The sequence below is a fragment of the Callithrix jacchus genome, chromosome 1, assembly GCF_049354715.1.
Source record: "Callithrix jacchus isolate 240 chromosome 1, calJac240_pri, whole genome shotgun sequence".
Lineage (NCBI taxonomy): Eukaryota > Metazoa > Chordata > Mammalia > Primates > Cebidae > Callithrix > Callithrix jacchus.
In genome coordinates, this window is record NC_133502.1 from 149402706 (window position 1) to 149429969 (window position 27264).

Here is a 27264-nt window from a genome sequence, read left to right on the forward strand (position 1 = left end):
TGGCTGCCATACTGAATGCACAGGTATCAAACATTTCCATAAACAGTGTTACTCCCACAATGTGAAACACCTGTCAAGCTCGATGAACTAGATGTTCACCTGATTGCTTTCTCTAGTATAATTGGCTTCGTTTAGATGCAGCCAGAGGGAAGCAGGTGCAGGCCTGATCACTTTGATCTGACAGCCACCAGGAGTTTGAGTGGAGTCCCAATCTGTTCATTTATGCAGGATCTTTAAATGTGTGGAAAAGACATTAGCTTAGAGGCAACCTGTTGAGTAATTTCAAAGGGAAATAAGAAAAATCATTACCCAGTAATTTTTAAAGGAAAATGACAACATCTGAGTCTCTGCAACATTGAGATTTACCTGTTTTAATTAGAAAAACAAACTGACTTGAGAGAATGTTTTTCCTTTTTTCTTATTTGCCTAATTCCCAATACCTTGGCCATGCTTATTGAGAAAGAAAAATCATTTTCCTATCTGACAAGGAAATTTAAATGATACCATAAGTACTTCTGTTTGAAATTGTTTGAAAGCAAACATAGAGAACTCTTATCATGTTTCCTAAGTTTTTTATAATTTTAATCTTTAACATTTGCTCCATGTGGCATGCAGAAAACTCAGTGTTTATGTTTTTATTCTAAGGTGGAATCATAAAATCATTTTTTTGTGGTTGTGAACTTTTGTGCAAGAGTCAATGGTAATCAGATGTCTTTTTTTTTTTAATAAAAGATTAAGAATGCATTAATGGCTGGGTGTGGTGACTCATTCCTGTAATCTCAGCACTTTGGGAGGCCAAGGTGGGCGGATGATTTGAGGTTAGGAGTTTGAGACCAGCCTCGCAAAACCCCGTCTCTACTAAAAATACAAAATGAGTCAGGCATGGTGGCATATGCCTGTAATTTCAGCTAATTGGGAGGCTGAGGTACAAGAATCACGCAAACCCAGGAGGCGGAGGCTGCAGTGAGCCCAGATCATGCCACTGCACTCCAGCATGAGCAACAGAGTGAGACCCTGTCTCCAAAAGAGAAAAAAAAATGCATTAGCATGCAGCATGATTCTCATTTTCTACTCATTCTTTTTCAACAAGTCAGATTTATTACAACCACAGATTGAGAAAGACAGTATTTTGAGTCAATTATCAAATGCTGTCTTTTATTCAGCATAACACCTTCTAAGTCTATAGGATGCTAAATATTTATTCATTGGCTCTATTTGGTCTTTGGATCTACCAAATTGAATTATTTATACTGCCCAATATGTGATACAGTCATTTGATGATTTGTCCTTACCATCCCCTAACCTGACTCTAATGCATTTATTATATGACCTTAAATAGGTGTACATACTGAAAAGTATGTAGTGTTTTTAGTACATGTTTTTAGTTCAGATAAAAATCATTGTACTACAAATCTTTCTCTGCTTCTTTTCTGTTTTTTTACTTAATGCTTTTAAGCTTTGTTTTTTTAAGCTTTTTAGTCAGTAGAACATAATGATTAAGAATGGAAAATCTAGACCATCAGTCTCCAACCTTTTTGGTACCAGGGACCAATTTTGTGGAAGATGATTTTTCCACAGACCAGGGGTAGGGATGTTTTTGGGATGATTTAAGCACATTACATTTATTGCATACTTTATATTTCTATTATTATTACAATGTAACATATAATGAAATAATTAGACAACTCACCATATGTAGAATCACTGGAAGCCCTTAGCTGGTTTTCTTGCAACTAGACAGTCTATCTGAGGGTGATGGGAGACAGTGACAGATCATCAGGCATTAGATTCTCATAAAGAGGGTGCAGCCTCAATCCCTCATATGCGCAGTTCACAATAACGTTCACGCTCCTACAAGACCTCGTGTCACCGCTGACTTGACAGGAGCCAGAGCTCAGATGGTAGTGTGAGCAATGGGGAGCAGCTATAAATACAGATGAAGCTTCGCTCACTTGCCAGCAGTTATCCTGCTGTGTGGACCAGTTCTTATCAGGCCACAGTTCCTATCAGATGATACTACATAGGGTGAATGCTGGCTCTTCCATATTATGTGACCTTATGCTAATTACTTAAACTCTCTGATCCTCATGTTCCTTTCTTGTAAAATAGAGTTACTAATATTCACTTTTTAAAAATGTAAGGAGCGAATGAATTAATCTGTGCAAAGAACTTAGAAAAGTATTAGATATTTACTAAGAGCCACTTATATGTTTATTACTTTATGAAAATCTAATACATAATTTCTATTATGTAATATTCCATCATGTGCAGTACTTCATTTTACTTATTTTCCCATTCCTTCCAACTTTTTAACCAAAAATGACAATATATAGACATCCTTATGTATTTCCTTGCACAAACCTATGGGATATATACCAATGAGTGAAACTACTGGATTATCAGGCATATGCACACTACATTTTCTCCAGGCAGTGCCAGATTGCACTCCAAAAAGTCTGTGCCAACTTAAAATCTCTTGGCTTTGCATGGTGTTTCCATTTGCCTATATTCTCATCAAAACTTGTTATTATCTAATTTTCAAATTTGTGCTAATTTGATTAGACATAAAAGTGGCAATGCCAATATTGTTTTGATTTGCATTTCTCTATTAGTAAGCTCATGCACATGAAAGTTAGTCATTTGGATTTCTCTAGCATTGAGCTGGTAAATGTTTAACTCCTGGCTTTAGGGGATGACGAAAGAGAAGGGAGCCTGATTTGTTGTGCAGTTTGTCAATTTCCATGGTATAAATACTGGTATAAAGGGTAGCATGGCCAATTTCAAGCTACCCTTTAGCAACTAGCTAGTGAAATTTCATAATAGGCTCTCATAAGATGACACAACACTGCTCTAGGACACCATTGGATTGTCCCTTCTAGAAATGGCTTATTCATAACTTTTACTAAGTTAACGTTTGATTTCCTGTCTTACCCTTGTGGATTTACAGAAGTTTGGTGTGTGTGTGTGTGTGTGTAAGATAGATGTTAATTACATCTGTGTTTTGAAGATTGCAAATAATGTCTCCAACTCTGCAAGAGTTAACCCCTTTGTTAACTTTATTGAAGAGTTAGTTTACTGAACAGAATGCCTTGATGTAATCAATTATTTTCACTTTTCCCCCTTTGGCCTTTTGCTTTGGGGGAGTCTTATTTAAGAAATGCATCTTACTCCAAATGTGTTTATCAGTATTTATTAAACACCAGGTTTCATTCTTGCTGCTTGGGATTCAAAGATGAGTTCCTGAGGAGCTTGCAGTTTAGGGGCAAGAAAACAACATGCAACTGAATAGTGGCAATACAATATAGAATGTGCTTATTGTTGCTACATTTGCAAATATTTAGATGCATGTTGCAAAACAAAACAATTTTCCCCAATAGTGCATTTGGGTAAATGATTAAAGGTTTGAACTGCACAAGTTAGGAGAGGTAATATAATGTCTCCTTGTAAGTTCAAAAAGCATCCTAGTGCCTTGGGAATTTCCTCATCTGCTTTGAGAACGTTCTCCAAAGATAACAGAAGTTGCAGTGATGAAGCCAAGTCCAGTCCATTGCTAACCCCCTACTATGGCCATACATATTTGCTGCTTCTCTTGTTAGTTTCCACTCCTGCTCCTCCCTGTGCTACCTTGAAAAACAGCAGCAGCAACTCTTGTATTATTCTCCTCTAACCCAACTGTTTGAGCTGCATCCTCTCTTTTGAAACTCTTTCCCCATATAGCTTATATGCTTCAAAATAGGATAAATGTGTTTTACATAATTTATAGAAACTCGATATGTTTCTATAGAAAACTCGATATGTATTTATAGAAACTCGATTATGTAGGTGTTTGCTTACACATTCATAGAATGGTGTGATCACATAAAACTACACTCAGATAAGCCTTGAAAAAATATTCCTAAGTCTTTTAGAGATATAGATGGTGATAGTGATGCTGAGCCTGACTGGGTTGAACAAGAAGAACTATCCTGAGAGGAGCTGAAGAGCTCCAAGCCATACTTTTCTAGGGTTGAGGGGGTGACCAGACTTGCCAGCAGCACTTCACCAGAATTGCTCCTAAGCAACCCAGAGATCCAAAAGGTATCTGTGTAATCGCAGGAATTCCAGGGGTGGTACTCATTGCGAAGTATGTTGTTGCTGCTATTACTGTTTGCCACGTTCTTTCATTCTCCTTTCTTAGCTTGCTATGACATATGCATAATAGTGAACAGTGTACCAAAGAACCTGATTTGGGGGTGGGGCCTTATGCCTGAGGTCTGAGATGGCATTTGTCTCTGAGTTCCACAAAAAGGTCCAAGCAAAATGTTCCTATTTCGTAACCACAATTGAGGTCGATGGTTCAATGATCAAGAACAGATAGTATATTTATCCTGGCAGAAATGAAGATTGTAGCAATATGAAATTCTTTTTTATTTGATACCTGTAAACAGGTTGCTTTTAACACCCCGCAATGCAAATAAAGTCATATTTTCATTCTCTTTCTTCACCCCTTCCTCCTTCTTTCCAGTTCAGAAACTGTGACTGCATTTCCTAAATTCAGTTTCATGAATATTCTTTAAATTTATAATTAGTGCACCATGGAAAGAAAAGGGGGGAGGTTCTGTGTTCAAATAAGTTTAAATGACCATACACTAAAATGCATTTCTGGGAATTCCACGAAACCAGTAGGCCCAGAGAATCTTCTAGTAATAAAATTTGTCAAATTGAGTGTAACCCAGGATGTCACAAACTTCTCCTGGCCATAGATATTTACCTCTCTGTCTTATGCCCCCAGGCTCCCTCTTCTTTCCCAGAGCACTTATTGCTATATTTTATATCAGAGAACACATTTATATTAAACCAATAGTTTAGTTTTAATATGTCCCAAACAGTTGCTTTGAGTAAACACAAACTACACTCTCAATCACTTATTCAACCAATAGTTTTAAAAATACTACCTATTATGTGCCTGGCTAAACTGGGGTTACAGATTTGAAGGCTCCTTTCCCTTACGGCCTCACAGCTTGGTTGGTGAAGGCTCACAAGAAAATTGGGATAATCACTAATGCCAGAAGGGCAGAGTTCCTGGCAGGTATGCACTGGAGCTGTATAGGAGCACAGGAGTGAGCCATCACATTATGCTGTGAAGACTTACGTGCAATTTTAGGAGCTTTAGTGTTCATCTAAGCCTATGTCCATTCACCTGGGTTCTTCTTTATAATTCAACAACTAGTGTTTTATACTAGAATAGTCTAGTGACAGAAAACAAATTACATGCTCCTATCCCCAAATAATAAAAAGTACAGGATCAAACATACCACAAACCCCATACAATTTAATCCTGCTGTGTAACCCATCCGTAATGACTGGGCAAACTTCTTTTGCTGAGCTAAAATCCTATTTTTTTAGATTAATTGAATTAATCTATTTAAAAATCCTTAAGTTATTTTTACTTTGGACTTACAACATTACACATTAAGGTTTTAATGTGGATATTATCACAGCATGAACAGGCCAAAAGAAGTAATTTTACAAAGTTTTCTTGACTTTCCTGTTTAGGTATAAGACTCAAAATGATTTGTTAGAACAAGGGAAAGGCTAGGTAAATTAAACCAGTCTTCCCAAAGTCAGTTCAGTACTCAGTTTTGTACAATGCTTAAAGTTACACAAGCAGTTAATGGTCCATCTAGTACTGCATCCAGGTCTTAAAACTCCAAAGGCTGTACCTTTCCATTACACCATGACAATTGGCTCAAATGTCACTGCTGCCACAACACTTCTGTCTCTCACAGTTAATATTTGCTTCTTGATGTCATTTGTGGTGTCTGTCCACCCTTCCATCTTTCTCAGCCACTCATCTATCCATCTGTCCAGGTATAACTACTAACCAGTTGTGTTGTAACACTGATAACATGGTCACATGCTCATATCCTTGAAAAACTAAGAACTTCATCTTTATATTTCCCTCTTCCCTCTGAGGGATTTGGCACATGGTTGGTGTGTAGCAGGAGTTTGCTGACTTCTATTGCTTCACCGGACAGACCTCAAGTTAGCACCAAAATCAACTTAGTTTTACAGAAGATATAGCAGAACTGTAAAATTTTAGACTATAGAGACTTCTGATGGATTGTGTCTATCCCCTCCCCCTCCTTTACCTACCTTGAACAAGTGAATACATAAGTAAAATACACAAGTCATCCACAACTTTCTATTCACAGAATTCTCTTGGCTCATCCTCTCACTACCGTCACTTTCTCATAGACACATGTGTATTCAGCTCTGCCCTTCTCTGAGGCAGCCCTGGGGAAAGGACAGAGCTCTTGAACCTCTCAGGCTCTAGTTCTATGCCTTTTGCTCTACTGATCCCTGCAATTATTATTAACTATCAGAATCTTGCTGTAGGATTTTATATTTATCCCAAATGTCAGAATAATTTTGAATTTGTAATTCTGCTTTCTCTGCTATAGCTATGCCTGCCCGTTTTGTGTCACTATACATTTAACATTTCTTCTATGTATTCATCCATGTCATTGAATTAAAAAATCCCTAGCAGCAAAAGATCAAAGAGAAAATTTGGTAGCCCAGTTTAGTTGAACTAATACCCAATAGTTATTCTTTCCTTGATGTCGTTATAAATCTACTTAGTAATATTATTATATGCTCTACATTTCTCCACATCATCCACCTATAAATAACCACCGAGACACTGGAGGAAGGAAGTGATGCTAAATGAAGACAAGGAAGTAGTATTTGCATTTATTCTTTAAGGACTGGCCAATTAAGAAGGTAAAGGCAGCCCAGGCAGAGAGGTAGACCTATGGATTCTCCACTAACGAAGGGGCTACTAAGATATTCTCCACTAACTGATGGGATTTGCTGGTTTGGACTCTATTCAAATGTCAGGCTTCTTCTATCCATTAGCAAAACATATGGGCAGAACGAAGCCCTGGGTGTTTGATGCAGAGAAAATTACTAGATATAGCTATGCCTGCCCGTTTTGTGTCACTATACATTTAACATTTCTTAATGTTAATAATTTCTTAGTCTTAATCTGGGCTGCTATAGCCAATTATAATAGACTAGGTAGCATAAACGACCATATAGCTCACTGTTTTGAAAACTGGGAAGCCGAGATATATACGTAAGATGTACATTGGTTTGGCCCAGAAAGGCGGGACAACTTGAAGCAGGGGTGGGGCTTCCAGGTCATAGGTAGATAAGTAACAATTGGTTGCATTCTTTTGAGTTTCTGATTAGCCTTTCCAAAGGAAGCAAGCAGACGTATTTATCTCAGTAAGCAGAGGGATAACTTTGAGTTCTGTCTGTCCTTTGTCCACAAGGCAATTCCTTGTGAGGGAGGCATGTAGCTTTTTAATCTTGTTTTTAGAAATAGAACGAGAGGCAGATTTTCCTAAGCAGTTCCCAGCTTGACTTTTCCCTTTGGTTTAGTGATTTTGGGGTTCCAAGATTCATTTATTTCACACTGCCTTCTTGCTATAACTTCACTGAGGCCAAGAGAGAGAGATACCTCTTGCATGTCTCCTCTTGTAAGAACACTAATCCTGTTTATGAGAGGGAACCCACCTCCAAATACCATCACACTGGGGATTTAGACTTTGAAAATGAATTTGGGGAGAACACAAAAAATTCAGTCCATAGAAAGTAATCACTGCAGATTTTGGGGGAGTATACAGATATAATCATAGCTATGCCTTTGGATGGTAACTCTTTAGCAGCCAGGTAAATGATGGCATGGAGAGGTTGATATCCCAAAGACAGCAAAAGCAAATCGGACAAGATTTCAATAGTGTAGGTGAGAGAATGTGCAAGCCTGAAGGTGGCAGTGGCAGTTTGAATAAATGAGATAAATGTAAGGAGACACTGCAGTGAGACTTTGGCAACTGGCCAGGTATGGCATGAATAGGAGTGAGAAAACTGGGGGAAGGAGAAGCCTAAGATGACACTGAAATTTCTAGCCTCTGTAACTGAGAGAATTGTGGTTGGATTTATCAGGATAGGGAATGCAAGAGGAACTGCAGCTTGGGGAGCGGAGAAACACTGGTTTCCAGTTTCAACGTGTGGCATTTGGAGTACCTAAGGAACACACCAAGTTGGTGGTCAGGAGGAAACCCAGAGCTACAGCTGGTGATAGGAGAGGCAAAGGAATCAATATAAGAATGGAAGCCACAGAAAGAGATGACAAAGGGGTTAAAGATAGATCCTGGGAGGGTGCCATCATTTACAGACCAGGCTGAGGAAAAGGGGAAATTAAAGGAATAGCGTTTTTGGAACAAAATGGGAATGCATAAACACACCTCATTGCATCTTTCTGAGATGGTTATCATTAACCTTCATACAGATGAGAAAACTGATGCTTGGAGACATTTAAATAAAGTCTCCAGGTATGTAACACAGTTTAGTTCTTAATATTATGCTGACTTATATTTGTAACCTGATTTTCCCCTAGGCCACACAAGTTTGAGTGGAGAGAGATGTTTATAGTAATCATCCAAGGTTTACCTCTGTGAGCTGTGTGACCTCATGCAATCTCTCTGTGCCTGTTTCCTCATTTGTAAATGGAAATAATAATATATTTACCACCTATGATGGTTGAAAAGATGAAGAGTTAATTTATGTAAGGTGCTTTAAACAGTTCCTGGGACATGCACAATATAACATTATCATCTCCGGCTGCTCTCCTTTCTTCTCTCCCCTTCCTCCAGGTCATTGGCTCTGTTGTATATGGAGAACCTCCAGCCCCTCTTTAGGAGGTAATACTTATTTCAAAGGGTCCCAAGTGAGGTCTCACATGGGACTCACTATCAATTTATGTGTTCCTCCTCTAGCCTACTACACTGGTTTCCAGTTCTGTCAATGCTACTTGAGGGTTTCCACCCCAGCCCTTGTGTGCAACCATTCACATTTGTGACTGGGATGCTTTTTCTCAATACCCAAAAACATGCAAATCCTGAAAGTGTGCTATTCCCTGGTGTCCTAGCTAAGACACTGCTTTGATGTCAACCATGTCACTTCTTACCACCTAAGCTCTGATACCATGCTCCTTCTGCCCAGCGTTTCCTTTATCCTCACTCTATGGAATGGAACATCTCTATCAATGGGGCTGGGCCAAAACCAATACCCTAAGCAGACACCACACAGCCCTCTCCCTTCCCACATATTCTCTTCTGTCTCAGGCAATATCCCCCCTTCCCTTGTTCTCCTTCCATCACTCCCGTCCCAACCAGTTCATGAGGCACATGCAGCCATGCCTGACTCCCACTTGGGATCAGCAGACACCCTCCTACAGAATACTGCCTGTTCCCTGTGTTGGTGGGCACACCCCAGGTAGATTACAAATTATTTGGGATTGGCGAGCATGTCTGAGAATTCCTCAGCTTCACAGCACTTAGAGTGAGACTGAGTTCAGAAGCTGCTCACAAGAGGACTTGCTAGCTTTGACTAGCTTTGGTAGCTCATGGCTGAACCAGCATGAGAAACTTCTTTGGGGAGGAAAATATTCATCGTCTCAGTTTTGTCTGTACTTGGTTCATTGTTTGTGTTTAGTCACCCCAGATTGCTTAGGACCATCCCAGTTTTAGCACTGTAAGTCCTGTGCCCCAGGAAGCCTCTCAGTCCTCAAGAAACTGCATGGTTAGTCACCCAGCACTAGGATTCCCCAGTTTGAAATATACCCTTTACTCTTGAGACAAGATGCTTCATGTATACTCTCATTCCAACGTCTTGCCTCTGTCATACTGCCCTGGACACACAGGCTCACATCAGTCACGTCATCATCATCTGATTCCATTTCCCAGCTGTATCAGGACATATAAATTATTGGCCCACAATTCCTCCAGACTTACCAGCCTGTTGGAAAATGTTCTCATCCTCTTCTCTCAGCTTTGTGAACTTCACAATTACCGTTCTTCTTGACATTTTTACTTTTCTCAAACCAGCAAAAGGCGTCAGTAGAAACACAGTGCTTCCAACCACAGGAGGCTGAATTTCAGATACTGCTGGCTTTTGCATTCTGAATCCTCGTGGATGATCAGCACTTAATGCATTTTTTTACCACCATATTAGATCGTCATTCTTGGAAAGCAACAGCTGAGGAAAGTCCCTGGTACATGAGCTCCTTACACCCTGTTATACTCCCACTGCCATAATTGCTTCTTTCACACTGACATCTTCAACCCTTCCCAAGTACTTGCACCCAGCATGGCCTCACCATCTGCTCATGTGACACCAACATTATGGCCTCTCTCCATGCATTCTGAAATGAAGCTGAGAAAGGCAACGAGATCGCAAGTGTGCCAGCTGGCACCAGTGACACAAACCTAGACTGTAATAAATCGTGTCTCAGGACAAGGAGGAAGAAGGGAGCGTGCTGGTGGTTAACTGTGTGGCATCATCAGTGCAGTGAGATGGATCTCTCTGCTCATGGAGACAGAATCAATGTGTGTGGTTTCTGTTCCTGCAGTAAGCGCATCAGTTTTCTTTTAAAATGTGGCCACAGGAGAATGTTCAATAGAACATCAACCAGAATTCAAAATCTGAGTTGTTCTATTTTTGCTTCTGTGCATCTCTAAATGGCATTATTGGGGGACTTCCCAGGGAGTTTGAGGATTGCTTGCAAATGACAGGGAAGCATTTCTGGTTGCTTGAGGGAAGAACCAAAGCAAGTCAATTCATGTTGGGGGTGGGGGTCAGTTCTGTCACATAAGCTGCTGAAGCTCCCACCTACCACTACCACCCTTTTGGTCTCCAAGGTTCTCTGTTCTTTACTCTATGTCCTGCAAATTTTTATAAACTTTTAACTTACTTAGTTCTCTCTGAATGCTCTTCCAGGATTAAATCAGCTAGGCAGCTATTTAAGATTTGTTCTATAGATTTCAAATTTAGGCTTGTAGTGCTTTCTTTGTTGTTAGACCTTCATTGATTTCAGTGTATTTGATGTTAGATAGTTCTTATTTAACAGTTTCCATTCCTTGCATTTGTCTTGAGATATATATATATATATATATATATATATATATATATATATATATATAAAGTTTTCTCTGTCATTTACTTCATTTTTGCCTTTTTTTAAAAAATGGAAGTGGTAGCACAAAGATACCCATAAAACACAATCGTCTTTCCACGAAAGAGGAAGTTAGATGTCAGTTTGGTTTTTATATTTTTGTCCACAAGCCCCCATAGATCTTGCCTATTCCCAAGAAGATATTTCCCAAGAGCAGATGAAACCAAGAGAGAGAAAAGCGTTTCTAGCCACAGGGATGAGACACACAAAAATCCCAGATCAGCCCTGTTCAGTGGCACAGAGAGAACTCTAGTGGCTGTTGGAATACTGGTGCTATTTCATCTTCAAAACATCAGGTCAACTAGCTAGGTTCCTTTCTATCAGGTCAACCCACTTAACCAGTCAAGCATAAAAGAAAGAGAAACTTCATAGTAAACTAGCTGCAATCAAGAGCACCTGTTAGCAGGGGTAGGTTTGGAGTATGTCTCTCAATCTTATAGGAAACATACTTATCCAAGCCTCTTTTCTATTGGTATAAGAAAAATAAATACACCAATTACTTCAAACAGCAGAGAAGGCTGGCATAAACATTGATTTACATGTGGCACCAATAAACAATGGAAAAACACATGGAGGTATTCAGAGATTACTGCACAGTCCAAAGTTGTGATGGGAGATCCACATTCCTAGGAGCAGAAAATGCTAGATACTAGATGAATGTAATCCATAAATATCCAGAAACAAGTCATCTATAAGAGCTAGCGAATGGAGAGATGGTTTGTGGCCTAACTGGAATAAAAGGAAAGGGGCAATGGATGTAACCAAAAGGTAAACACCTTTAGATCAGATATTTAGAAATTTGTACTTGAAGCTGGGCACAGTGGCTCACACCTGTAATCTCAGCACTTTGAGAGTCTGAGGCAGGTGGATCACTTGAGGTCAAGAGTTCTAGACCAGCCTGGCCAACACGGTAAAACCACATCTCATCTCTACTAAAAATACAAAAATTATCTGGGTATGGAGGTGTGCACCAGTAATCCCAGCTACTCAGGAGGTAAGGCAGGAGAGTCACTTGAACCCAGGCAAGAGGCAGAGGTGGCAGTGAGCCAAGATCCTGCCATTGCACTCTCCAGCCTGGGCAACAGAGCAAGACTCCGTCTAAAAAAAAACAAACAAAAGCAAAACAACAACAACAACAAACCCAGAAGTTTGTACTTGAGACACATTATAACTGAGCGTTACCACAGGCTTCTGAACCAAAGAGGAAAGGCAGCAAAAGAGGAGAAATTGGAAGGATAGGGAAGACAGAAGATTCTTACTTCAAATGACTCTTAAAGAAAATGATGCTGTCTGTTTTATAAGGAAGAGTTGCAGGATTACTATTCCAGAAGTAGAGGCTATGCTGGTTCCAGAGAAGGGCTTAGAGTGGGGGAGAGGGTAAAGGCTGTGCTTCAATGTTGTGGCTAAAGCAATGGATAGGAAAATGGATGAGATTGCCAAATGTTGCCTTTCTGTGCTGGAGTTCAGCTACTTTGCCTCCCCTCTCTCTCTCCACCTTTTTGTATAAGATGCAGTTTTAGATCCTGATACAGCTCAATTTTTTGTTTTTGTTTTTTCCCTACAGATCAGGAAATGTGAGTTTCTAGTTGTGGCTCTAACACTCTAACCAGCTGTGTGGCCTTGGATTAATCATTCCAGAGCTGAAATAAGAACTTTAGTCTTCTTAAGCCCTGAAAAGATTATGGTTTCTCCTCGTTGCCTCATATGTACTTCAAAATAAGCCATAGATATCTAAAGATGTCCTACCAAGTTCTGATTTTTTTACATAATAACTTTAATACCTTTAATCAACATTTAAAAATCTATTTTCTTCATTTTAGTTCCCCTGTTTTGCTAATACTAAATCTAAGCACATTTACTTTAATTTTTGGATAATCAGGAAGTGATCAGTTCCATTTTCCTCATCTATGAAATAAAGGTGTCAGACAGGAGGAAGTCCAAGATATCCCCCAGCTTAAGCTTCTGTCATTTCATGACCTCAAAGATGTAGTTCCCATCTACCTTTATCACCATTTTATCTTGGCATTGATGATTTCCAAATATGAATGGGAAAAATTGTTACATTTCCATATCCCCTTAATTCCACATACCTACTAGACTTCAGTGAGTATCCACAACATCTGAGTCAGAAAGGATAATGGTCTCTTTTTTAATGTCTAAATCTTACGAAGGCTGTATTTCTACATTAAGATTCAATCATTAGCTAAGTCCTTGACTAACTGGAAGAAACCATTTTGGAAAAAGATAAAAGTTTTGACTGATATAGAATACCTGCCAATAACTTGGGGTGTCGAAACTTCCCTTGATCCATTTAGGATTTGGCTTTCCTGTTAATTTCTTCATTTGTACTCATGATTTATCTCCCTTTCATATTCCTTCATTTCCTCATGATTTACCTACCTTTTATATTTAATGAGCTAAGTCTACCTGTAATATTGTATGAAATTTCTTGTGAACATCTATGTCTTGCCAACTCTCTTGCCACTGCCCTTTGACTTTTCACCTCTGTCCTAAATGGCTATAACGTCTTGGTTCCCGTGCATACATACTCCGAGACTCTGAAAGGGTGGCAGCAAGGGCTGAGGCTCTCTAGAAGCCTGGCTGGGATCTGCCTTTCAGATGGGAGCTGCTCATTATTTGCTGGAAGGTTTATAGAACAGATGTTACAAGGCAGACAAGCAAGCGCACACTCCCAGAGCACGCTGCGCCAGGCACGCACACACTCGCCAATACCAATATCAGGAGAGCCGCTGCTGGGGTGATGGAGGGAGTTTGCTCTGAGGGGCAAGGGCTGCTCCGAAGCCCTGCTAATGTCTCTGTGTGGCCATGCTGTATTTTCAGCTTGTCATCATGGCTGGGACAGTGCTGCTTGCCTACTACTTCGAATGCACTGACACTTTTCAGGTGCATATTCAAGGATTCTTCTGTCAGGATGGAGACTTAATGAAGCCTTACCCAGGAACAGAGGAAGAAAGCTTCATCACCCCTCTGGTGCTCTATTGTGTGCTGGCTGCCACCCCAACTGCTATTGTAAGTACAGAAATACACTTTCCTTTTTATTGTCAGATACCCAAGAATATTTCCTGTCTGCTTTTTCTCTTCTTTCTTCTCTTCCTGAGTATTCACCCAGCAGCTTTATCAGTAGCATCCTGTTTCAGCCAAAACAGAGTGAATGGAGGTCTGCAGAAAAACTCATTAAAATAGGTCTTGTCTTGTATAGATAGCTTTTGCTTTTTGGTATCTGAATTTTAAAAAGATATATTTTTAAAAAGCATGTGAGAATGTTATAAATCAACAGGTATAACTAGCTAATGTGCTAAAAACAGCTATCGTCCTCTTGAAAAACTATGCTATGAGTTGCGTGTATTCAAAAGAGATTCTGAATGTTAAGTGCTGGCACTGATATCACCACTGAGATTAGAGTAGAATAGAATCTCTCAGGCCGGTATCTCCTGCTGTTCTCATTGAACTTCCAGAGAGGCCAGAGATGAGAGAAATTGCTTAACTTGAAGTTTGCTGTGATTCATTCTTGATGGCTCTGGCTCTGTTCACATTATATCGCATTAAATTAAGTTGCCACTTTACCTTCATTTATTTCATTTCCTCTCTCATGAGGCAAAAGATTGGCCAGACAATCCTCCAGGGAGATGGCTTAACAGCATAAAGTTTGCAGATCCGTGTTGTCTGGTCAAGTGATTTAACACTTAGACATTTTTATTTTGAAAATGCTATTTGGGGGAGTTTTAAATTGTTTCTGCTTAAATATGCCGTATGGTCAAATTAGTCAGGATATGATCTTAGTTCCCATTGCCCTCCTTCTCTTCTAATAGCTGAGTCCCCCAACTCTCCCTCCTCCCTACCTGCCCTCTATTCAGCAGGAATAAAAAACCCTGACTGACATGCTGAGGAATAGAGCAATTGCTCAGATACTCAGTTCAAGTATTATTTTTCTGTGCCAATGTTTGGCTTGCTTTTGGAAAATAAGTGGAATAGAATTTGAAGATAAATAATATGGGCATAATAAATTTATTTGGCTTATTGATCCCAGGCTCTACAAAGCTCTCCTTTAAATTCGACTGTGTTGTAAGGACTAATAGCATTGATGAGCGACAACGTGATGTATCAGAGAGGCTAACAAACACAAGTTTTGCTGCCCAGCATACCTGGAGTCACATCCCGGCTTTGGTCAAGTCACCTCACTCTTCCCTCTCATAGAAAATAAGGACAACTGAATGCTTACCTCATGCCTTGTTGTGGGGGATTAGAAATGACTTAGCACAGTGCCTGGCATTTACTAAGTGGTCAGGAATAGGAAAACAAAAAACCGGGTTGGAACTGCTCTTTGCCCTCTTTGGGATCACAAACTACCTTCCTACTTCTGAAAGAAATGAAATCCCACTGAGAACCCTCATTAAGACCTCTTTTCTCCAGTTCTAGAGTGAAGGAAGGGATGCCCATTCCCCAGAGGAAGGCTACTCTCTGTATCCCTCTTACAAGCCTGCAGAATAAGAGAAAGCAGACAAGACACCTTTCCATGTACCTCACAATGTGACACATTCCACCCCATGTAAAAGTAAGAGGCCACACTGGGTTCTGTCTGATATGGTTTTATGGTGGCTCTGCCTGGAGGTGATGGGCTCAGTCTGGAATCAGATCCTGTTTCTTCCTGTTTCATAAGCATATCATTTCCTGTGTATTCAGACAGGCATCCCTGAGTGATCCATTGACTTGCTACCTTATTTCCTCTCTCCTTCCCAGGCCCAGGAAATTTCATTTATTATTGCCTAGATTCTCTTTTAGATACTTTTTGTAATTGTAGAGATTGTTTTATATTTAAACTGTAAGAAAAGCAAGGGAAATTTGTTAAAAATTATGAGAACATTAAAATAAGAAAATAGAATAAATTAAATGTACAGCCACCTAGCTAGTCTATAATAGAAAGGCAGCCATACAAATATAGTTAAGAAAACATGTAAGCAAAAGTAAATAAAAATATCAAGTTTTTAAGACTTATTTAAGTTGTATGTACAATTCTGTGCCAATAAAATTGGTAACTCTATGAAGATATTTACTAACGATGCCTTATATCAAAAACTTTTCTAAAAGATGTAGCAAAGCTAAATATATGAATGCCAATAGAATAAAATTTTAAACGTACCAAAATTTATCTCAAAAAAATAGTACTCAGGACACATAACTGTGGAATAACTTTCCTCAAACATTGGAGGAATAAAAAATCTCAGACTATATAAAATGTTTTATGGCCTAAAACATAAATGAAAAACTTTTCCATACATATTACAAAACAAGAAAAATATGGATGTCAAGCACTTAGAAAGTGAGTGCACGTAAATAACCACAAAAGCACCCCAAATAGAAACAATAATCTCACTTAGGAGTGTTGATGCAAGCATATAAAAACAAACTGGTAGATTTTGCTAACTAAGAAAATTTCTATTTTTTTATTTTTATTTATTTTTTTATTTTATTTTTGAGACGGAGTTTCGCGCTTGTTACCCAGGCTGGAGTGCAATGGCGCGATCTCGGCTCACCCCAACCTCCGCCTCCTGGGTTCAGGCAATTCTCCTGCCTCAGCCTCCTGAGTAGCTGGGATTACAGGCACGCGCCACCACACCCAGCTAATTTTTTGTATTTTTAGTAGAGACAGGGTTTCACCATGTTGACCACGATGGTCTCGATCTGTTGACCTCGTGATCCACCCGCCTTGGCCTCCCAAAGTGCTGGGATTACAGACTTGAGCCACCGCGCCCGGCCAATTTCTATCAAAAGTAAAGACTGCAAAACAGCTTGCTGCATAGGAGACTCAAATGTAAATGCCTTCAATACTTAAAAAGATGAGCTTTCCAAAATCAAAATGACAGAGGATAAGAATAGACAACTAACAATCAATAGACTGTGTGTAGATAAATACTTCTAAACTCATCAGTTACCAAAGAAAAGTAATTTTTTCAAGGATACAGCATTTTTCTCATAGAAGATTGGCAAATGTTTTCAAGGAACTTAGTCTATGATAATGAAATGCAGAGAATTTCATGTGGTTCGAGTTAAAGCATAAACTAACATGTTTTTTCTGAAGAGCAGTTTATCAAAGATGTATTAAGAGCTTAAGAAACTTCAGACCCAGTCGTTAATTACATTTTCCGGATTTATAAAAATACAAAGATTTGTGTATAGGGATGTTCATGTCAGTAATTTGGAGCTAACTAAATACACAATACCAGAAGATTTGTTTAATGCATTATGTGCCAGTCATGTTTTTGAAACACCTTAAGTAGTGATAGAACATGTTTGTAATTTAATATTGGATTTTTTAAGGCCAAAAAATTGCATGCAGTATTGTGGGAAAGAGCTTTTTTCTTCAATAAGAGAATCCAACCTCATAATTTTCTGCCTGTTTCTCTAGAAAAATATAATATATATCAATTATGTCACAAGGTAAAACTGAGCCCTTATTGAATTGCATCAGTTCTCAGATAACTGTTATAACCTAGAGAGTGCTTCTGCTATGACTTCCAATAACAGTGATTCTGGTAACTTGGCATATCTATTGTGAGACCCTAGAAACTATGCCTATGGAGTTGTTAAATCATATATTGACTCCTCTAGGGCATGTGGCTTTTCAGCCAGGGTAACTCCTGCATCCTCTGATATGTATGTAGCCTCCATGCACCTGAGCTTATTGCTCTGCGGGACCACTGCAAGGACATGTGCTGGAGATAAATACATAACGCTACCCTCCCGCCCAACTGTGGTTTGTTCCAAGTGGACCAGCACCAAATGTAGTCTGTGGTTCTGAACATTTAACAGATCCTAAGAAGATATGTTGCAGATGTTGCAAGTATAATCTCAGATTTATAATTATGTAAAAAAAGAAACTGAACATTTTCAACTATTATTTCCAAGTGGTAATATTAATTTTTTCCTAATTTATACTTTCATATCTTTCTAAATTCTACATGAATGTATATTATTTTGAACCAAAAGATATGCATTTAAAACAAATTGTATATTCCATTTCTTTTGGCAGTCACTATGAAATGAACAAACTTTAATAAGACTTGAAAATGGCAATTCTAATAAAAACACACATAACCAGAAAACAAAAATAGACAAAACTTTACAAAGAATTTTCTCTTCTCTCAGGGTAAAAGTGATAAGTCTTTCATTTTAAGATTTTCAGCAGAAGCTCTACTCCAGGCTACAACTTTTGATCTTATCTCTTCCATTAATTCGTTTTCCCCAAGTGACATAAATTGACATGTAGTATAAGTGCTCCCAAGGAAGTCAGGGTGATATGGTCAGTGGACAGAGCCTCAAGAACCTACAGTTCTACTCTAGCTCTCGATTATGAAAACCTGATTCAGCTTTTTCATTCCTTTGCTTCTCTGGGTAATGAATATGACTGATAATACTAACAAACCACCAAAATATATTCCATAAATGATGATCACAAGAATAACATCTTTTAATATATTGTGCAGGCATGGCCTAATTTATCCTCAGAAGAGCCAAAGAACATAAAGAAAGTGTGTGGTCCAATTTCTTTCATTTTGAGTTAAGTCTGTTGAGACTCAAGTAGCTTAGATGATTTGCTGAAGGTTTCACCTAGTTCTGTACATCATTAGACAGCCAACCCTTTGGTTCCACTTATTTTCCTTGCAAATAAGAGGCATTGCTAGGAACCTGGGCTGACGGCAGCTGACAGATCAATGGCAAAGAGCAGTGTGGCCTTGCTACCCTGCTAATGGCACTCGATTTTCCCTCAAGACCTAAAAATACATGAGCAGCAGGAAAGTAGAAAACAGAAGAACTTTTCGGATAATGCTCAGGGAAGTTATGTGGGAACAGTTTCCTGAGAACAAGAGGGCTGCATTCACTTCTCCTGTCCCATCCTGGTGATGTATGACCTGTTGCAGCTCCCAGGTGCCCACCTCAGCACACACACCTGCTTCTGAGTATGCATCCTCCACTCTCCTCACAACGCAGTCATCTTTTCCCAGGTTTGATAAGACTAGAGAGGCAGGGGTCTCATTTCACAGCTTTGCCCCCCCAGTAATTTTGTGACCTCTGATAAATCACATTCTCTCTGTGGGCTCAGTTTCCTCATCTGTCTCTAAAACAAAAGGTTAGGCTAAATGACTCTAAGTACCTGCCAGTTCTCAGAGTACATGAAAACTGAAAAAGGAACATTTTGATCTGAAGCTAACATGTGGAGCCTTCCAACGTCCCAAGTCATGACTTTCTTTCCGGGGTTTCCTTTTGCACCTCTGTGCTGGATTAGGTGTTTCACAGAACTGCACAGTTGTTTAATCCTTCTCAGAAGCATTTCCTGCTCTCTTTGGAGTATAATGAAGTCACAACTCCTCTTGGATGATTTCGGAGACACTAATATTAAATCTCAAAAGTGTAGCTCAATGTAGACTTGTCCTTGCTTTTCTCTGCATCCTCAGAGTAGGGTACTAGGTTCTTCCATGGTTAATGTGCTTCCATGTTAAGCATGGAAGTACACTACACCGCTGCATGTCTGCAGATGGGTATTAATGACCCCATTCACAACTGCAGGGGTGCACAAGAAATGCTTGAGGGGAAAGACTCTGCTGTATGTTCAACCTGTCATTTCCTATTTCTCCTTTTGTGCCTTGCTGTCAGAAAAGATCAGCATCATATGGAGACAGAGCCACATGGGATAAACTGCAAAAGGCCAAGGCCACTGCTGTCCCAGATCTTTAGGAAAGGTTAGAGCATGGGGGATTTACTGTGTCCCCGTTTAGCCCAAAGTGACAGCCTCTGCTTGAAAGAAATCTGCAGGGTATGTTCTGACCACCTGGAAACCCTGGCTAACTACTGCCTCGGGCCTTCTGAATAAACTCATACACTCAGAGTCAAAGGAAGAGAGCCTGTTTGGATAAGAGGATTTACTCAGCAGAGAATCTGATTTACCCTCATTTTATCTCAGCCCCAGCAGCACAAGGCATGAAAAAAATGGCTATTAAACCTTTTTTCTTGGCCTCACAACGAAGTGACAGGGGAGTATTTAGTATTGAAGTAGCAGAACATTTGACTTCCAGCCTGAGGACTGAAATAGCTCACATTTTGTATGCAAGTGTGCATGCATGCATTACAAGAGTCATCTAGAATTTCCTAGGAAAGGAAGAGACAAACACAACTTGATAGAAAGGCACAATTTGGAGGAAATTGAGAATCTTCATTTGGGGGTTTCTGGGCCGTAAGCTCTTCCAGCAAATGTAAAAACCCAGAGCACAGTGCAGATCACAAAGTAGGCTCTCAATAATGCAAGCTTGTTGGCTGGCTGACGAGGGGTGCAGCTGCCGAAGCAAAGGAGACATTGTAGGGTCTTGTACTTCCTTATACTCTGTCTTTTCCAGGCTCTGAACAACCTCATCTGTTGAAACTCTTTTTAACATTTTATAATTCACATCTTTTTCCCTTTTGTACATTATCACATGACTTCCTTTAAAAAAAATTCACCATGACTACATTTTGTTTGTTGCTAATATATTCAGTGTTTATAATTTATATTTTTCTGGGAAAGATTTCTAGATATGCCCACTAATTAATTATTGTGGATTTTTAAAAAAATAACTTAAATCCATTTTCCCATTTTCTGTCCATACTGCAGATGACTGCTCCAAATCTCCTTTAGAGATTGTTTTTCCCCGACATCATTCCTCCAGAAATATGCTTTCTATCTTCAATATACCTCCTAATAATTGGTGACTAGATGATTATGTTAAGCAACTTGCTAATTTCTTTCCTGGAAAGAATATTGTTTGGCTAAAAATATGTGATTGTCAATGCATTTTACTTTTTACTGAAAGCAATATTTTAGCTAACTCATTGTAAATTCCCATTTATCTTGTATTCACTGTTCAGAAAAAAATATATAAGAGAACACTATGCTTTGGAAATATACGATATTACCTTGGTGCTGTATTTTATATCAAGTGTCAACTAAAGACAACTTCTGAATGGGTGGATGTGGCCTCTGGAGTAAGACCAGTAGAGAGACTCCAGTTTACAAAAACATTTATTATCCCAGTTACTGAAGGATTTTCAGAATCATCCAAACAACCTCTCAGTTCCATTTAAGTTTTGAGCTTTGAAAGGCACAGGAAGTGTCTAGAGCTGAACTGCATCATTTACACCTATGTGTAATAAAGCAGAAGTCAAGGACTCTTGAACTAACCAAAGCTCAGCAAGTAAGGGGCTAGGCAGCTCTCTGCAGATCTGGGGTTGTCAACGTGGCAGCACACATCAGGAAAGATTAAAGCATGGAGACAGTGGCAGTTACAGCTAGCAACAGGGTCTGTATGTTGAAAATCTCCTGGGCCACTTTTAAACAAAATCTAAAACAAAAACCATTTCTGCCTTCCTGGAGATGCTTATTACTATTGAAGCCTCCCAGGGAGAATATTGAAAGTATCTAAAAATCCCTAAAGACTGAGAGCTCTGAAACTACTTAGAGACAAATATTGGGGAGTGTATAAAGAACTCTCTCCTCTTCCTCAGAGTGTTAGAATACCCAGAGAGTGATAAATCTGGTCACCAGCCTCTGCTGTCTTTTAAGAACCAAAAGTGACACTGATACCAGGAAATATGATGACTCTGGGGTAGGCTGTGTCTACTTTGCTTTCAGGGAAAGTTACTTGGTGTGGGTAAAGGCCCATGGGATTGTAGAAGGAAATGATGACTGAAGGAAGAAGCAATGGAAGGAATCATACTGGCCCTGGAGAGCTTAACTGACTGACTGAACTGAGACTGAAGCCCAGTTATGGGACTTCAGTTTCCCTTAATGAGCCCTCTCTTTTTAGCTCCTATCATAATGGCAAACATGTTGGAGTTTTGTTTGTTTGTTTGTTTTGTTTTTTAAAAAGCACTTTAGGAATCCTATAGTAAAACTTCTTTATTTGACAGATGAGAAACTGATGCCCAAACAGATCAAGCACAACTAGTCGAAAATCAAACACCTGGTTAGAGCAGAGCAGAGCCAGAATTACGCCATATTTCCATATTGTGGGACTAGGCACAATGATTTCTTTCTCCTGTTTCAACACACATTCTTGCCTGGGTAGACCAGCAAGCGCAAACAGAAAACTTAGGACATCTGTATGCTTTTACATTCACTTTTTAATTCTCTCAACAACTATGTAATACAGTCACTATTGTCATATTCAAATTGTTAGAAAAAGAAAAACTGAGCCTCAAAAAGTTTCCATTACTTGCCCAAAGTCACACATCAATAAATGAGAGAGCTGAGATTTCAACTACAAAACCCACATTCAGGAAATGGCAAAAACTTTTATATTTCCCAGTACTAGAGCCACAAATAGCATATGTATGACCTCAAAATGTGTATTCTAGGAATTCTAAAGGCCCTTTTAAACTGCAACCTCATATAACATGCAATGAAATTTGCTTACACTATAACATTATAATACATCTTTCAGTGACTAGTTTTTCCCCACAGACAATTTATATTCTAAAATCTAAAAACTTCCTCTAAACTTTTTGTATTTATATTAGTCATTTATTGCACCACATCTTTTTAAAAATATTTGTGAAAAAGAGGGATGGAGCAAAATGGTGGAATAGTACTATCCAGTGATCATATCCCTTCCAACCGAAATATCAACAACTATCCATGCACTAAAATATTAATACCTTTACAAGAGCTAAGGAAACAAGGTGAGAGATCAGAGTAACTGGCAGGAGCACTATAATAATAAAAGATGCATTAAAAATGGTAAAAAGGAGACTTGTACATTACCTGCAGCACCCCTTCCCCAACCATCACAACATTGAGAGAGACACCATCTGCTTTGGGGAAAAAGATAAAAGTCAGAACAGAACTATGCCTTGGAACCCAATACTGGGCCCACCACAGTAAAATCCAGCATCAGGCATGCTGACAGGCACCCACAGCCCCAGACTCCAGAGTGGTACCCACAAACTGAATCCCAGTGCTGGGTGGGACCCTGCAGCTCCAGACTTTAAGCCTGTGAGATAGACTTGATCTCTGAATTGTACTACCACTGGCTTGATTTTAGTGTACATAGGATCTGGACAGGCCTAAGCAGCAGGCAGGCTCAGCAGCCCCAGGCTTTGGGCACACCCTATCACTGTAGTAACCCTAGGATTCAGAACCAAGCTCAATGGCCTGCCCAAAATCTTTGAACCAGCTGTTGAAGAGCTTTTCAAGACAAAGCCAATCTGCAAAGACTGGAATAAGTACCTACTTCTACAAATGTGCATATATCAATACACAACCACAAGATTCAAGAACAATCAGTATAACATGACATCACCAAAAGGACAAAACAAAATGCTGCTAACTGACCCTAAAAAAATAGAGATGTTTGAACTCACTGACAAGGAATTCAAAATCAATGTTTTTAAGGTAGCTCAATGAACTTAAAGAAAATGCAGAAAAACAATGCAAATAAATCAGGAAAAGATAAGTGAGCAGAACAAGAAATTTAACATTATACTGGACATTATGTTTTGCATTATATAATTATAAAGGGGTTAATTCACTAAGAGAATGTAACAATTGCAAATACATATTCACCCAACACTGGAGCATGCAGATATACAGAGCCAAAAATTATTAGAGCCAGAGAGAGAGAGACCTCAATGCAAAAATAGCTAGGGATTTCCAATGGCTACACAATACACATTCTTCTCCTCAGCATATAGATTATTCTCAAAGATAGATAATCTATTAGGACACTAAAAAGTCTTAAATTCAAAAAATTGAAGTCACATCAAGTATGTTCTCTGTCCACAAAGGGATAAAACTAGAAATCAATAAAAGGAACGTTGGAAACTATACAAACACATGGAAATTAAACAATATGCTCCTGAATGGATATTCAGGTGGATCAATGAATAAGAAAGAAGTTAAGAAATATTATGAATCAAATAAAAATAGAAACACAACATACCAAAATGGATGGAAGTGAACAAAAGCAGAACTAAGAGGGAAGTTTATAGTAACAATCTCCTACAACAAAAAGGTAGAAAAATATCAAACAAGCAACATAATGACACATCTTAAACTAAACAAGGGCAAACCAAACTCAAAATTAGGAGAATAATAAAGATCAGAGCAGAAAAAAAATGAAATAAAACAAAAGAAGATTGGTGAAATAAAAAGTTGGTTTTTTGGAAAGATCATTGACAAACATTTAGCCAAACTAAGACAATGAGAGATGACTCAAACAAATAAAATCAGAGATTAAAAAAGAGACATTATAACTGATACCACAGAAATTAGAACGATCCTTAGAGACTACTATGAGCAGCTATATGCCAATAAATTGCAAAACCTAGAGGAAATGGATAAATGTTAGACATATACAACTTACCAAGACTGAACCATGAAGAAATCCAAAACTTGAATAGATCAGTAACAAGAAATAAGGTTGAAGTTATACTAAAAAGTTTTTTAGCAAAGAAAGGCCCAGGACCTGATGGTTTCACTATTGAATTTTACCAAACATTTGAAGAAGAACTAATACCATTTCCACTCAAACTATTCTGCAGAGTAGAGGAGCAACAAATACTTCCAAAGTTATTCTATGAAGCCAGTATTGCCCTTGTACCAAAACCAGACAAAGACATATCCAAAAAAGGAAAAGTCGGGGGGAGGATCAAAGATGGCAAATAGGAACAGCTCTGGAGTGCAGTTCCCAGGAAGTACAATGCAGAGGGTGAGTGCTCACTACATTTCCAAACAAGTTTTCACTGCCCACAGACCAGGAGATTCCTGGGCCGAAAAATGCCACGAGTTTTCAGCACAGCTGGTGCTGTGGGTTGGCACACAGAAACTCACACAAATCTGGGTGGCTATTTCAATTGGCACCTGGTATGCCTGGGAGACAGAGCTGTCCATTCAACTGAAAGGGAGGGAGCTGAGACAGGGAGCTGGGTGATCTGGCTTAGTGGGTACCACCCCCACAAAACAAGCAATCTGAAATGCTCTGGATTCACAGTTTTGCAGCAAATGCAGCTGGACCCTGGACAGTCCATCTCAGTGGGGGAATTCGCTGCTACCAAGGCAGTCCGCTAATACCAAGACAGTTCAGAAAGCAGCTGGGAAGAGCCTGCAGCAGCTCAGCAACACCTCTGCTGGCAGACTGCGACTAGACTACTCCATGCAGGGCAGGGCATCTCTGAAAAAAGGCAGCAGCATGTCAAGAACTTATAAATAAAGCCAGCCCTCCTAGGTCAGAGCACCTGGGAAAAGAGGCAGTTATGGGTTCTGCTGCAGCAGACTTAAATGTACCTGCCCAGAAGCTCTGCAAGGAACAATGGAGCTCCCAGCACAGCACTTGAGCTCCTATAAGGGACAGACTGTCTCCTCAAGCAGCTCCCCACCCCATATACCCAAAGAGACACCTCATAAAGGAGAGCTCAGGCCAACATCTGACAAGTACCCTTCTGGGATGAAGATAACAGAAGAAGAAACCAGCAGCAACCCGTACTGTTCTGCAGCCCCTGTGGGTAATCCCCAGGCAAGCAGGGTCTGGAGTGGACCTCTAGCAGTCCTGCAGCAGAGGGACCTGTTAGAAGAAAAATTAAGAAACAGAAAGAAATAGCTTCAACATCAACCAAAAGACGTCTACCCAGAGACCCCATCAGAAAGTCACCAACTACAAAGACCACATAGATAAGGCACTAATATGGGAAGAAACCAGCATAAAAAGGATGAAAACACCAAAAACCAGAATGCCTCTCCCCATCCAAGGGATCACAACTCCTCACCAGCAAGGGATCAAAGATGGATGGAGAATGAATCTGATGAAGTTTAATGAATCTGAATGAATGATCAAAGTTTAATGAATGATCAAAGATGGATGGAGAATGAATCTGATGAAGTTTAATGAAGCAGAATGAATCTGATGAAGTTTAATACCCACCTTCTGAAGCCTGTTTCAGAAGGTGGGTATTAAACTTCTCAGAGCTAAACAGGCTTCAGAAGGTGGGTATTAAACTTCTCAGAGCTAAAAGAACATGTGCTAACTGAATGCAAAGAAACTAAGAACCCAGAAAAAAGGTTAGATGAGATGCAGAATAAACAGCTTAGAGAAGAATATAAATAACTTGAGTGAGCTGAAAAACATAGCATGAAAATTTTCCACAGCATACAGAAGTTTCAAGAACTGAATTGACCAAACAGAAGAAAGAATATCAGAGACTGAAGATCAATTCAATGAAATAAAATGAGAAGGCAAGATTAGAGAGAAAAGAGTGAAAAGAAAGGAACAAAGCCTCCAAGAAATATGGGATTATGTGAAAAGGCCTAATCTACATTTAATAGGTGTACCTGAATGTAACATAGAGAATGAATCCAAGCTGGAAAACACTCTCTAGGATATTATCCAGAAGAACTTCCTCAACCTAGCAAGGCAGGCCACCATATAAGTCCAGGAAATACAGAGGACACCACAAAGATATTCCTCAAGAAGAGCAACCCCAAGGCACATAATCGTTAGTTTCACCAGGGTTGAAATGAAAGAAAAAAATGCAAAGGGCAGTGAGAGAGAAAAATCGGGTTACCCACAAAGGGAAGCCCATCAGACTCCCAGCAGATCTCTCAGCAGAAACCCTACAAGCCAGAAGAGAGTGGGGGCCAATATTCAACATCCTTAAAGAAAAGAACTTTCAACCTAGAATTTCATATCCAGCCAAACTAAGCTTCATAACTGAAGGAGAAATAAAATCCTTTATGGAAAAGCAACTGCTGAGAGATTCTGTTACCACCAGGCCTGCCTTACAAGAGCTCCTGAAAGATGCACTAAATAAGGAAAGGAACAACCAGTACCAGCCGCTCCAAAAACATACCAAATGGTAAATGCCATCTACATAATGAAGAAAGTGTGTCAACTAATGGGCAAAACATACAGGTAGCATCAAAATGGCAGAATCAAAAATCACACATAACAATATTAACCTTAAATGTAAATGAACTAAATGCCCCAATCAAAAGACACAGACTGGCATTTTATAAAAAGTAAAGACCCATCAGTGTGCTGTATTCAGGAAACCCATCTCACATGCAAGGACACACATAGGCTAAAAACAAAGGGATGGAGAAAGCAAATGGAGAGAAAACAAAAAGCAGGGGTTGCAATCCTAGTCTCTAGTTTAAAATGGACTTT

At 39.3% G+C, this 27264-nt stretch overlaps 1 protein-coding gene across 3 annotated transcripts in view; it reads left to right on the forward strand.

Annotated features, from left to right (window-relative positions):
* Window positions 1-27264, forward strand: part of PLPPR1 (phospholipid phosphatase related 1) — a 359335-nt gene that overhangs the window by 280295 nt on the left and 51776 nt on the right. For all 3 annotated transcript variants that reach the window (XM_035253096.3, XM_009000342.5, XM_054258389.2), the window contains exon 3: window positions 13901-14089. In XM_035253096.3, coding sequence (XP_035108987.1) covers window positions 13901-14089 — 189 coding nt within the window. The remainder of the gene's footprint in view (window positions 1-13900; window positions 14090-27264) is intronic.